The sequence below is a fragment of the Gopherus evgoodei genome, chromosome 3 (assembly GCF_007399415.2).
Source record: "Gopherus evgoodei ecotype Sinaloan lineage chromosome 3, rGopEvg1_v1.p, whole genome shotgun sequence".
Taxonomy (NCBI): domain Eukaryota; kingdom Metazoa; phylum Chordata; order Testudines; family Testudinidae; genus Gopherus; species Gopherus evgoodei.
The window spans coordinates 9960281-9974813 of record NC_044324.1 but is presented as its reverse complement, the minus strand read 5'-3'; the positions used below and the strand labels follow the sequence as shown (position 1 = coordinate 9974813).

The window sequence follows — 14533 nt, the reverse complement described above, 5'->3', positions numbered from 1 at the left end:
TCTGTCCTCTTTTTAATGATTCCTAACATCCTGTTTGCTTTTTTGACCGCCTCTGCACACTGAGTGGACATCTTCAGAGAACTATCCATGATGACTCCAAGATCTTTTTCCTGTTTTGTTGTAGCTAAATTAGCCCCTATCGTATTGTATGTATAGTTGGGGTTATTTTTTCCAATGTGCATTACTTTACATTTATCCACATTATATTTCATTTGCCATTTTGTTGCCAATCACTTAGTTTTGTGAGATCTTTTTGAAGTTCTTCACAATCTGCTTTGGTCTTAACTATCTTGAGCAGTTTAGCATCATCTGCAAACTTTGCCACCTCACTGTTTACCCCTTTCTCCAGATCATTTATGAATTAATTGAATAGGATTGGTCCTAGGACTGACGCTTGGGGAACACCACTAGTTACCCCTCTCCATTCTGAGAATTTAACATTAATTCCTACCCTTTGTTCCCTGTCTTTTAATCAGTTCTCAATCCATGAAAGGACCTTCCCTTTTATCCCATGACAATTTAATTTACGAAAGAGCCTTTGATGAGTGACCTTGTCAAAGGCTTTCTGGAAATCTAAGTACACTATGTCCACTGGATCCCCCTTGTCCACGTTTGTTGACCCCTTCAAAGAACTCTAATAGATTAGTAACACATGATTTCCCTTTAGAGGCCGATTTAAAGGACAGGTTACAAACCATAGTTAATAGTTCTGCAACTTCACATTTGAGTTCTTTCAGAACTCTTGGGTGAATGCCATCCGGTCCCGGTGACTTGTTAATGTTGAGTTTATCAGTTAATTCCAAAACCTCCTCTAGTGACACTTCAGTCTGTGACAGTTCCTCAGATTTGTCACCTACAAAAGCCGGCTCAGGTTTGGGAATCTCCTTAACATCCTCAGCCATGAAGACTGAAGCAAAAAATCCATTTAGTTTCTCCACAATGACTTTATCGTCTTTAAGTGCTCGTTTTGTATCTCGATCATCCAGGGGCCCCACTAGTTGTTTAGCAGGCTTCCTGCTTCTGATATACTTAAAAAACATTTTGTTATTACCTTTGGAATTTTTGGCTAGCCGTTCTTCAAACTCCTCTTTGGCTTTTCTTATTACATTTTTACACTTAAGTTGGCAGTGTTTATGCTCCTTTCTATTTACCTCACTAGGATTTGATGTCCACTTTTTAAAAGATGCCTTTTTATCTCTCACTGCTTCTTTTACATGATTGTTAAGCCATGGTGGCTCTTTTTTAGTTCTTTTACTGTGTTTCTTAATTTGGGATATACATTGAAGTTGGGCCTCTATTATGGTGTCTTTAAAAAGGGCCCATGCAGCTTGCAGGGATTTCACTCTAGTCACTGTACCTTTTAACTTTTGTGGAACTAACCCCCTCGTTTTTGCATAGTTCCCCTTTTTGAAATTAAATGCCACAGTGTTGGGCTGTTGAGATGTCCTTCCCACCACAGGGATGTTGAATGTTATTATATTATGGTCACTATTTCCAAGCGGCCCTGTTATAGTTACCTCTTGGACCAGCTCCTGTTCTCCACTCAGGACTAAATCTAGAGTTGCCTCTCTCCTTGTGGGTTCTTGTACCAGCTGCTCCAAGAAGCAGTCATTTAAAGTATTGAGAAATTTTGGCTTTGCATTTCATCCTGAGGAGACTTTAAAAGGAGGGCTTTAAACTTGGTTCGACGGGGACAGGTGAGCAAACCCCACAGGTAAGTGGGGAACAAGACCTGGGAGATGGGTCGGAAACAGGAGGGAGCACGGGCTATAATGGCAGAGAGAAAGGAGGATCAGGGCAAAGCTGGGAGGCAGGATCAAACCAGTATCTTAGATGCCTATATACAAATGCGAGAAGTATGGGTAATAAGCAGGAAGAACTGGAAGTGCTAATAAAGAAATGCAACTATGACATTGTTGGCATTACTGAAACTTGGTGGGATAATACACACGACTGGAATGTTGGTGTGGATGGGTATAGTTTGCTCAGGAAGGATAGACAAGGGAAAAAGGGAGGAGGTGTTGCCTTATATATTAAAAATGTACACACTTGGACTGAGGTGGAGATGGACATAGGAGATGGAAGTGTTGAGAGTCTCTGGGTTAGGCTAAGAGGGGTAAAAAACACGGGTGATGTCGTGCTGGGAGTCTACTACAGGCCACCTAATCAGGTGGAAGAGGTGGATGAGGCTTTTTTCAAACAACTAACAAAATCATCCAAAGCCCAAGATTTGGTGGTGATGGGGGACTCAACTATCCAGATATATGTTGGGAAAATAACACCGTGGGGCACAGACTATCCAATAAGTTCCTGGACTGCATTGCAGACAACTTTTTATTTCAGAAAGTTGAAAAAGCTACTAGGGGGGAAGCTGTTCTAGACTTGATTTTAACAAATAGGGAGGAACTTGTTGAGAATTTGAAAGTAGAAGGAAGCTTGGGTGAAAGTGATCATGAAATCATAGAGTTTGCAATTCTAAGGAAGGGTAGAAGGGAGTACAGCAGAATAGAGACAATGGATTTCAGGAAGGCGGATTTTGGTAAGCTCAGAGAGCTGATAGGCAAGGTCCTATGGGAATTAAGACTGAGGGGAAAAACAACTGAGGAGAGTTGGCAGTTTTTCAAAGGGACGCTATTAAGGGCCCAAAAGCAAGCTATTCCGATGGTTAGGAAACATAGAAAATGTGGCAAAAGGCCACCTTGGCTTAACCATGAGACCTTGCGTGACCTACAAAATAAAAAGGCGTCATATAAAAAATGGAAACTAGGTCAGATCACAAAGGACGAATATAGGCAAATAACACAGGAATGCAGAGGCAAGATTCGAAAGGCAAAGGCACAAAATGAGCTCAAACTAGCTATGGGAATAAAGGGAAACAAGAAGACTTTTTATCAATACATTAGAAGCAAGAGGAAGACCAAGGACAGGGTAGGCCCACTGCTCAGTGAGGAGGGGGAAACAGTAACGGGAGACTTGGAAATGGCAGAGATGCTTAATGACTTCTTTGTTTCGGTCTTCACTGAGAAGTCTGAAGGAATGTCTAGTATAGTGAATGCTTACGGGAAGAGGGTAGGTTTAGAAGAGAAAATAAGAAAAGAGCAAGTAAAAAATCACTTAGAAAAGTTAGATGCCTGCAAGTCACCAGGGCCTGATGAAATGCATCCTAGAATACTCAAGGAGTTAATAGAGGAGGTATCTGAGCCTCTAGCTATTATCTTTGGGAAATCATGGGAGACGGGGGAGATTCCAGAAGACTGGAAGGGGGCAAATATAGTGCCCATCTATAAAAAGGGAAATAAAAACAACCCAGGAAACTACAGACCAGTTAGTTTAACTTCTGTGCCAGGGAAGATAATGGAGCAGGTAATCAAAGAAATCATCTGCAAACACTTGGAAGGTGGTAAGGTGATAGGGAATAGCCAGCATGGATTTGTAAAGAACAAATCGTGTCAAACTAATCTGATAGCGTTCTTTGATAGGATAACGAGCCTTGTGGATAAGGGAGAAGCGGTGGATGTGATATACCTAGACTTTAGTAAGGCATTTGATACGGTCTCGCATGATAATCTTATAGATAAACCAGGAAAGTACAATTTAGATGGGGCTACTATAAGGTGGGTGCATAACTGGCTGGATAACCGTACTCAGAGTAGTTATTAATGGCTCCCAATCCTGCTGGAAAGGTATAACAAGTGGGGTTCTGCAGGGGTCTGTTTTGGGACCGGCTTTGTTCAATATCTTCATCAACGATTTAGATGTTGGCATAGAAAGTACGCTTATTAAGTTTGCGGACGATACCAAACTGGGAGGGATTGCAACTGCTTTGGAGGACAGGGTCCAAATTCAAAATGATCTGGACAAATTGGAGAAATGGTCTGAGGTAAACAGGATGAAGTTCAATAAAGATAAATGCAAAGTGCTCCACTTAGGAAGGAACAATCACTTTCACACATACAGAATGGGAAGAGATTGTCTAGGAAGCAGTATGGCAGAAAGAGATCTAGGGGTCATAGTAGACCACAAGCTTAATATGAGTCAACAGTGTGATACTGTTGCAAAAAAAGCAAACGTGATCCTGGGATGCATTAACAGGTGTGTTGTAAACAAGACACAAGAAGTCATTCTTCCGCTTTACTCTGCGCTGGTTAGGCCTCAACTGGAGTATTGTGTCCAGTTCTGGGCACCGCATTTCAAGAAAGATGTGGAGAAATTGGAGAGAGTCCAGAGAAGAGCAACAAGAATGATTAAAGGTCTTGAGAACATGACCTATGAAGGAAGGCTGAAGGAATTGGGTTTGTTTAGTTTGGAAAAGAGAAGACTGAGAGGGGACATGATAGCACTTTTCAGGTATCTAAAAGGGTGTCATCAGGAGGAGGGAGAAAACTTGTTCACCTTAGCCTCCAATGATAGAACAAGAAGCAATGGACTTAAACTGCAGCAAGGGAGATTTAGGTTGGACATTAGGAAAAAGTTCCTAACTGTCAGGGTAGTTAAACACTGGAATAGATTGCCTAGGGAAGTTGTGGAATCTCCATCGCTGGAGATATTTAAGAGTAGGTTAGATAAATATCTATCTATTAGGGATGGTCTAGACAGTATTTGGTCCTGCCATGAGGGCAGGGGACTGGACTCGATGACCTCTCGAGGTCCCTTCCAGTCCTAGAGTCTATGAGTCTATGAGACATGTTCCCAGTCAATATGGGGATAATTGAAATCCCCCACTATTATTGGGTTCTTAATTTTGATAGCCTCTCTAATTTCCCTTAGCATTTCATCATCACTGTTACTGTCCTGGTCAAGTTGATGATAATAGATTCCTACTGTTATATTCTTATTAGAGCATGAAATTACTATCCATAGAGATTCTATGGAATGTGCGTATTCATTTAAGATTTTTACTTCATTTGATTCTACATTTTCTTTCACATATAGTGCCACTTCTCCCCCGCACGACCTCTTCTGTCCTTCTGATATATTTTGTACCCTGGAATGACTGTGTCCCATTGATTGTCCTCAGTCCACCAGGTTTCTGTGATGCCTGTTATATCAATATCCTCCTTTATCACAAGGCACTCTAGTTCACCCAGCTTATTATTTAGACTTCTAGCATTTGTGTACAAGCACTTTAAAAACTTGTCCCTGTTTATTTGCTTGCCCTTTTCTGATGTGTCAGATTCTTTATGTGACTGTTTATCATCTTATCTGGCCCTTACATTATCCTCTTCCATCCTCTGCTCCTGACTAAAACCTGCAGAATCTCTATCATTAGACTCTCTCCTAAGAGAAGTCTCTGCCTGATCCACATGCTCCTCTGCAGCAGTCGGCTTTCCCCCATCTCCTAGTTTAAAAACTGCTCTGCAACCTTTTTAATGTTTAGTGCCAGCAGTCTGGTTCCACTTGGTTTAGGTGGAGCCCATCTTTCCTGTATAGGCTCCCCCTATCCCCAAATTGCCCAATTCCTAATGAACGTAAACCCCTCCTCTCTACACCATCGTCTCATCTACACATTTAGACTCTGAAGCTCTGCGTGCCTACCTGGCCCTGCGCATGGAGCTGGGAGCATTTCTGAGAATGCCACCATAGAGGTCCTGGATTTCAGTCTCTTCCCTAACAGCTTAAATTTGGCTTCCAGGACATCTCTCCTACCCTTCCCTATGTCATTGGTCCCTACATGTACGACGACCACCGGCTCCTCCCCAGCATTACACGTAAGTCGGTCTAGATGCCTCGAGAGATCCGCAACCTTCGCACCAGGCAGGCAAGTCACCATACGGTTCTCCCGGTCATCACAAACCCAGCTATCTATGTTTCTAATGATCGAATCTCCCATTACTAACACCTGCCTTTTCCTAGCAACTGGAGTTCCCTGCCCGGAGAGGTAACCTCAGTGCGAGAGGCAACCCCAGCACCATCTGGAAGGAGGGTCCCAACTATGGGAAGGTTTCCCTCTGCTCCCGTTGACTGCTCTGCTTCCCTGGGCCTTTCATCCTCCTCAACAGGACAGGGGCTGTCTGACCGGTGGTGGGACAATTCTACAGTGTCCCGGAAAGCCTCACCGACATACCTCTCTGCATCTCTTAGCTCCTCCAGTTCTGTCACCCAGGCCTCCAAAGTCCATACGTGGTCTCTGAGGGCCAGCAGCTCCTTGCACCGACTGCACGCACACGCCATCCGCCCACAGGGCAGGGAATCATACATGCTACTGTCAGCGCAATAAACTGGATAGTCCCCACTCTGCTGCTGGGCTTCTGCCTGCATTGTCTCCTGCAGCTGCTTAGTTAATGAAGGGTTTTGTTTAAATCAAGAAGTTTTGAATGTAGTTTAGTTTACAGGTTTTAAAGGATGGCAAGTGAACCTTGCCCCCTTCCCAACTCCCCTTCCAAACTCCCCTGCGAAACTCCCTGTTAGCAGCCCCGGTCGCTTGCGCACTGCTTTATAAAGCCTGGGCTGCTTGATAGCCCCGCCCACTGACTAAGGCTCAGCCAATTAACAGAGGCTTCTAGCTTTCAAACTTTCCTTTGAAGCTCACAGCTTCCAACTGCCAGCCACAGCACACGGTCCTCCAAACAACCAACCAACCAAACAGACAGACAGAGATTTATATAGAGGCAATATGATATTTTCTGTCTCGTTATCTATCCCTTTCTTAATGATGCCCAACATTCTCTTTGCTTTTTTGGCTGCCGTGGCACATTGAGTGGATGTTTCCAGAGAACTATCCACAATGAATCCAAGGTGTCTTTCTTGAGTGGTAACAGCTAATTTAGAGCCCAACATTTTATCTGTCTGGTTGGGATTATGTTTTCCAATGTGCATCACTTTGCATTTACCAGCCTTAAATTTCATCTGCCATTTTGTTGCCCAGTCACCCAGTTTTGTGAGATCCTTTTGTAGCTCTTCGCAGTCTGCTTTGGACTTAACTATCTTGAGGTGTTTTGTATCATCTGTAAACTTTGCCACCTCACTGTTTACCCCGTTTTCCAGATCATTTATGAATATGTTGAACAGCGCTGGGCCCTGGGGGACACCACTATTTACTGCTCTCCATTCTGAAAACTGACCATTTATTCCTACCCTTTGTTTCCTGTCTTTTAACCAGTTACCAATCCATGAGACGATCTCCCCTCTTATCCCATGACAGCTTACTTTGCTTAAGAGCCTTTGGTGAGGGACCTCGTCAAAGGCTTTCTGGAAATCTAAGTACACTATATCCACTGGATCCCCCTTGTCCACATGCTTGTTGACCCCCTCCAAGAATTCTAGTAGATTGGTGAGGCATGATTTCCCTTTACAAAAACCATGTTGACTCTTCCCCAACAAATTATGTTCATCTCTGTGTCTGATAATTTTGTTCTTTACTATAGTTTCAACCAGTTTGCCTGGTACTGAAGTCAGGCTTACTGGCCTGTAATTGTCAGAATCACCTCTGGAGCCCTTTTTAAAAATCGGCGTCACATTAGCTATCCTCCAGTCATCTGGTACAGAAGCTGATTTAAATGATTGGTCACAGACTACAGTTAGTAGTCCTGCAATTTCACATCTGAGTTTCTTCAGAGCTCTTGGGTGATACCATCTGGTCCTGGTGACTGATTACTGTTCAGTTTATTAATTTGTTCCAAAACCTCCTCTAATGACACCTCAGTCTGGGATAGTTCCTCAGATTTCTCACCTAAAAAGAATGGCTCAGGTTTGGGAATCTCCCTCACATCCTCAGCCTTGAAGACCAATTCATTTAGTTTCTCCGCAATGGCCTTGTTGTCCTTGAGTGCTCCTGTAGCCTCTTGATCGTCCAATGGCCCCTCTGATTGTTTAGCAGCTTCCTGCTTCTGATGTACTTAAAGATTTGTTTGCTATTATTTTTTGAGTATTTGGCTAACTGTTCTTCAAATTGTTTTTGGCCTCCCTGATTATATTTTTACACTTCATTTGCCAGAGTTCATGCTCCTTTCTACTTTACTCACTAGGATTTAACTTTCCCGTTTTAAAGGAGGCATTTTTGCCTCTCACTCCTTCTTTTACTTTGTTGTTTAGCCACGGTGGCACTTTTTTGGTTCTCTCACTATGTTTTTTAATATATTTAAGTTGAGCCTCTAAAACGTTTCCATGCGGCTTGGAGGGATTTCACTTTTGGTGCTGTAGCTTTTAATTTCTGGTTAACTAACCTCCTCATTTTTGTTTAGTTCCCCTTTCTGAAATTAAATACTACGGTGTTGGGGTGCTGTGGTGTTTTCCCTGCCACAGGGATGTTAAATTTAATTACATTATGGTCACTATTACCAAGTGGTCCAGCTCTATTCACCCCTTGGACCTGATCTTGTGCTCCATTTAGGAGTAAATCAAGGATTGCCTCTCCCCTTGTAGTAGTGGGCAGGAAGCCAAAGGGGCAGTGCCATGCAGGCCGGTGGGCAGATCACTTTGGGGACAGTCGGTCTGGGGATGGAGAGACCCGAAGGGGACGGGCCTAAGCCTGGGTGCTGGGAGAGGGACGTGGAGACGCCCCGGAAGTGGGACTGGGGGGGAGCTGGATGTGGGCTGACTCCTCCAAGGGGCTCAGAACCCTGAGCTGTGATGTCTGTAGGAAAACAGGGCGTACGTGGGCATAAGTCCAGGGCTAGCGGAACAGAGGCCAGACAGAGCCCATGAGGGGTGAGCTGGGGAAGGCCCAGGGCACAGAGGCCCAGCCTGGAGCTCCGGCTCCGAGAGGGACAATGTGACTGACCTGTGGGGGAAGCAGCCACCCAGCCAGCTCCTCAGAGGCACCAGGGGGTGGCAGACGGGCTCCCAGTCCAGGCCCCAGGTACGTGCCTCGTTGGACTCTCCTGGGCTTGGACTCATCAGACCTCCAGGGCAGCGGAGGGAGGTGGCCAAGGGGGAGACACTCCTGCGGCAGGGAGGTTCTGGGACAGGGGCCCCGTATCACAACCTGTGTGGTGCCACCCCATCGAATGCTGAAGGGCTGTGACTAGGGCTACGGGCCCAGGAGCAGAGTCATTCGCCTGCCTCTGGCTCAGAGCCCTGGGCAGACACAGGCAGGGGCGGGGGCTGGTAGTCGGGGTTCTCCAAGTCACCAGCTCGGACGTCCTTGTGGGGAATGCCTGGGTCACCGTAGGACAAAACTCCACCCTGGTTCCTGCACCAGACCAGGGTCTGGACTACGTGAACCAGAAGGCTCAGACTAGAGGTGTCAGTGAAAATGCAAACAGCTGGGCTGGGCTGTAACAATTAGTCAGTTCTCTGGGCCGCCCGAGGGGCTGTCTGGGCTGTGTGCCAGGTGACCAATAAACCCGCCTGGTTTCACAACGCTGGGTGAGTGTCCCTGCAGACACTGGGCAGGGGGCACTGATCCCTGAGGAGAGGACACGTCTCCCCCAGGGTCTGTCCCAGACTCGCTGCCCGGAGCTCCCGGGGTGGAGCCCAGTCTCAGGAGACAGGGAGGCCGCATGGGTCACCCTGGGGGAAGAGTGGGACCCCCGGGGGGGGTCAGAGTCACTGAAGGCCCCTCTCAGGGACAGTTGCCAGGCTGGGGGCATAGTCCCGACCCTGTGGGTCTGTGACTCCTACCGTGACAACACCCTTGGTTTTTACCCCTTTAATCTTTATCCAGAGTTTTTCAGCAGGTCTGCCTCCCATTTCTGCCTCAGACTCAGCGCAAGTGTAGACAGCTTTGATATAAAAGGCCACAGCGAACACTTGCTCCCTTTCGCCCTGCCTGTCCTTCCTGAGCAGGCTGTGCCCGTCTGGACCAGTGCAGCAGCCATGGGAACGAGCCCACCCAGGCTCCGTGCGGACAGGCGAATCAGAATTGGGATTATTCTAGTTCTTCCTGATTGTTTCCTACGCTTGGCGCGTCAGCACACAGACAGCTAAGATGTGCCTGAGCTTTCCCCTCTCTAGTCTTGTCTCTCCTTGGTCCCTGCCATGACGGCCCACATGTCCCCCTGTGACGTTATGATATAAACTGGGACCATATAGAACATAGGTTGCAACCAAGGTCCTGTAGCGGCACCAAATCCTAGGTAAAGGGGGTCATATAAGGTGTCTAAGACCAAGTTATGAGTTACTGGTTATGATTATGCTGTCTGTATGTCTGTATCATTTTGGTAGTTGAAGTTATGAATATTGGCAGTATACTGTCTATATTTCAAACTTGTGTTGTGTTACTGGGAAAGATCCCAGACAAGTTGGTGTCAGCTCTGTTTAGCCTGCTTGATGGCCCATTAAGGACCATCACCTACACAATTGTCCCATCGAGAGAAGGCAGTTATGCCCTGTGACTCAGCAGGGTGTGCAGAAACTGGCCCATGTGACTGCAAACTCCATCTTGCTGTAACTTTCCACAGCAGGAACAAAGAAGTGTTCTTACACCTGGAAAAGCCTATATAAGGCAGATGCCTCATCTCCATTTTGTGTTCAATCCTGCTTCTTACCTCTGGAGGGATTTTGCTACAAGCTGAAGCTCTACACAAGGGACTGAGGACCCATCCCAGTGGGGGTGTTCTCCAGAGACTTGATCTGCACCTGCAGTTTACTCCACCACTGCTACAAGCCTGAACTAAGAACTCTGCCATTACTGTATGTAATTGATTCCATTTAACCAATTCTAGCTCTCATCTCTACCTTTTTCCCTTTATGAATAAACCTTTAGATTTTAGATTCGAAAGGATTGGCAACAGTGTGATTTGTGGGTAAGATCTAATGTGTATATTGACCTGGGTCTGGGGCTTGGTCCTTTGGGATCGAGAGAATCTTTTTCTTTTACTGGTGTGTTGGTTTTGGAGTGTCTAAGGAAATTGCTTGTGTGACTTGTGGTTAGCCAGTGGGGTGAAACCAAAGTCCTTTTTGTCTGGCTGGTTTGGTTTGCCTTAGAGGTGGAAAAACCCAGCCTTGGGCTGTGACTGCCCTGTTTGAGCAACTGGTCCTGAATTGGCACTCTCAGTTGGGTCCCGCGAGAACTGCAACGTCACACCCCCAGATTCTGACCCCTCAGCACAGGTCTCTGGGCTCACCGAGGGGCTTTTCTCTCCTGCCCTGTTGAACGTAGTTTAAAGCCCCTGGCACTGGGCTCGCCAGCACGTATCCGAGGGTACACTGTCCCTTCCTCGGCAGGCGGCCCCCATGGCTGCTCAGCAGGGCACCACATGCACGGGCTGGGAAGAAGTGCAGAGTGGCAAGGCCCACAGGAAGAGCGGATGAGTCAATGGTCAGACCCAGGAGGACAGACGCTGGAGATTGCAAGTGAGAACATGACAAGAGGACTTGCAGCCAGAAAGACCTGAAGGGGGAAGGCTGGAGAATCGCCCCTACATCAGGAAGAGGCACTGGGGAGCCCTCGGCTGGACAATGTGAGCAGAGCTGCTCTGCCGTGGGTAGGAAAGATGAATTCAGACTGGAAGAGGTGCAGAGAAGGGCGACGAGGCTGATCGCAGGAACGGAGAACCTGCCTTACGCGAGGAGACTCAACGAGCTCGGCTTGTTTAGCCTGAGCAGACGCAGGCCGAGGGGAGATCGAATTGCTCCCTCTAAATCCACCCCAGGGATAAACACCAGGCTGGGAGAGGAGTTATTGAAGCTAAGTGTCCATGTGGACACAGGAACACGTGGCTAGAAACTGGCCATTGGCAGGTTTAGATTTGAAATTAGATGAAGGTTTCCCACCACCAGAGGAGTAAAGCTCTGGAGCAGCTGCCCAAGGGGAGCAGTGGGGACAAAACCCCGAACTGGCTTCCAGCCTGAATGTGATCAGTTTATGGAGGGGATGGTGTGATGGGGCTGCCTACGATGGCATGGAGCCGATCTGTGACCGCTAGCAGCAAGTCTCCCCAGCGGCCGGTGATGGGACACTGCAGAGAATTATTTCCCAGCTGTCTGGCTGGTGGATCTCCTCCACATGCCTGGGGTCTAACTGATCCCCGGATTTAGGGCGGGGAAGGAATTTTCCCCAGGTCAGGTTGGCAGAGACCCTGGGGGGATGGGGTTCGCCTCCCTCTGAAGCCTGGGGCCTGGGTCACTTGCTGGTTTGAACTTGTGTGAATGGTGGAGTCTGTCACGTGAAGCCTTGATTTGAGGACAACAGAGGCTCGGGGCCTATTGCAGGGATGGGGGGGGGTTCTGGGGGCTGCAGTGGGCAGGTCAAACTGGAGGATCAGGATGGGCCCTTCTGGTTTTGAAGCTTATGGGGCTAAAGGAGCCCATGGGGGCTAAGGAATGGGGCGCTGACCCCACGGAGAGCGACAGAGTGGGGCCTTGACCCCGGGGGAGAGGTGGGGAGATATGGAAGGTGGGGAGGATGCTGACCCTGGGGTGGGAGCAGCCGCAGCACTGGGAACAGGGTGGGGTCTGAGGCGGAAGGGCGGGTCCAGGACTCAGGGCCTGGCTCCAGGACTCAGGGGGTTGGGATGGGGATGGGGATGGGGATGGGACAGCCTGGGCTCAGGGCAGCCGTGGAGGCTCTGAGTGGCCCAAGGGCCCACCCCACAGGAGCTCTCCTGCCCGCCCCCCTCACCTCCTCGAGGGATCCCGCCCCCACAGGCGCTCCCCCCACCCCCTCCCCTGCTTGAGGGGCCCTGCCCCCCACAGGCGCTCCCCCCGCCCCCAAGGGGCTGCCCCCACTCACTCTCGGAGGGAGTCCAGGATCTCGGCCCGCCGGCGCTTGGCCTGGCTGGTGACGATGGTGCGGTAGGTCTGCCGGTCGATGGCCCAGAGCCGGACCTGGGTGAGTGCTGGGGGGAAGGGTTAGTCTGGGGGCAAGGGGAAGGGTCCCAGCTCTGCTCCATCAGCCAGGCTCACACGGGACCCAGCATTGCCCGGTCCTGCCAGCACTAGGGGGGCAGCCGCATCCAGCGGGGCAGCGCCAGAGCTGTGCTGGTGAGAGGTGGGGGGCAGTGGGGGGAGCAGGGGCTCTGCTTGTTTGCTGGAGTGGGGGCAGAGCAGGATCTGGAGTTGGGGAAGGGGGTGTGGTGGGAAGGCAGGGTCTGGGGCCAGGGTGGGGTCAGGGTCTGGAGCTGGGGTGGGGGCAGGGGCTGGGTGGGGGCAGAGCAGGATCTGGAGTTGGGGAAGGGGGTGTGGTGGGACAGGGGCAGGGTCTGGAGCTGGGGTGGGGGGAGGGAGTGGGAGCTGGGGTGCGGGTTAGGGCAGGGTCTGGGTGGGGGCAGGAGGTGGACCTGGGGTGGGGGTGGGACTGGGGTGGTGTCTGAAGCCAGGTCAGGGGCTGGGGTGGGGGCAGGGGGCGGAGCTGGGGCCTGGTCAGGGTCTGGGGTGGGGGGCAGGAGGCGGAACTGAGGTGGAAGTGGGGCCAGGTCAGGGTCTGGGGCAGGGGGTGGAGCTGGGTGGGGGTGGGACCAGGTCAGAGTCTGGTGTGGGGGCGGAGCTGCATTGGGGTGAGGGTGGGGCCAGGGCAGGGGGTGGGAGCTGGGGTGGGGGCAGGGGGCAGGGGAGGGGGCGGGGACAGGGGGAGAGCCGGAGAGGGGGAGGGAGCGAGGCAGGGTGGGAGTTGGGGTGGGGGCAGGGCCAGGGTCTGGGGTGGGGGCAGGGGGCAGAGCTGGGGTGGGGGCAGGTCAGAGGGTGGAGCTGCGGTGTGGGTGAGGCCAGGGTCTGGGGTGGGGGCAGGGGGCAGAGCCGGAATGGGGTCAGGGGCGGGGACAGGGGGCAGAGCTGGGGTGGGGGCGGGGAGCCGGGGCCCACGGCCAGCCCTCACCTGTGACGGTGGCCGTGCGTTTGCAGTGGTACAGGATCGCCAGCTCCCCGAACACATCCCCCGGGAGCAGCGTGCGGAGGGGGCAGCCGCGCTGGGTCACACTCAGCTCCCCCTCTGCAAAGGAAAGGCCCTGAAACGGGACCGACGGACCCGCCCCTGACCCTGGCCCCACCCCCGCCCCACCCCCTGTGCCCACCGCAGACCATGGCCTGGCCTGGCCCCAACCCCACCACTTCAACTGGCATAACTCACCCACGGCAGGACGGGGGGGGCGGTGCAGACAGGAGTGCAGGGCAGTGGGCTTGGGAACGGAGTGCACATGTTCCCGCACTGGGGGGCCGGGCACTCACACTCCTTCACATGCATACACGGGGGGGCTGGACTGGTGGACTGGCTCACACGCTCACACATGTATGGGGTGGGGCCAGCGCACGTGGGGTGGGGCTGGGTATGGCTGGCTCACATGGTCACACATGAATGAAGTGGGGCTGGCGCACGAGGAGCGGGACTGGGCAGGGCTGGCTCATACACGTACGGGGTGGCGCCGGCACACGTGGGGCGGGGCGGGGCTGGTAGATGCTCACACATGCATGGGGCGGGGCCGCCATACATGGGGCGGGGCTGGGCAGGGCTGGCTCACACATGCATGGGGCGGGGCCGGCACACGTGGGGCGGGGCTGGGCAGGGCTGGCTCACACATGCACGGGGCGGGGCCGGCACACGTGGGGCAGGGCTGGGCAGGGCTGGCTCACATATGCACGGGGTGGGGCCAGCACACGTGGGGCGGGGCGGGGCTGGGCAGGGCTGGCTCACACATGCACAGGGCGGGGCCGGCATACG

General features: G+C 51.0%; 1 protein-coding gene across 2 annotated transcripts in view; it reads right to left on the bottom strand.

Annotated features, from left to right (window-relative positions):
- The window catches only part of LOC115647993 (cGMP-dependent protein kinase 1-like), a 69632-nt gene that overhangs the window by 36874 nt on the left and 18225 nt on the right, over positions 1 to 14533 (bottom strand). For both annotated transcript variants that reach the window (XM_030555034.1, XM_030555035.1), the window contains 2 exons: positions 13694 to 13807; positions 12614 to 12719 (listed from right to left, as the gene is read on the bottom strand). In XM_030555034.1, the coding sequence (XP_030410894.1) occupies positions 12614 to 12719; positions 13694 to 13807 (220 nt within the window). The remainder of the gene's footprint in view (positions 1 to 12613; positions 12720 to 13693; positions 13808 to 14533) is intronic.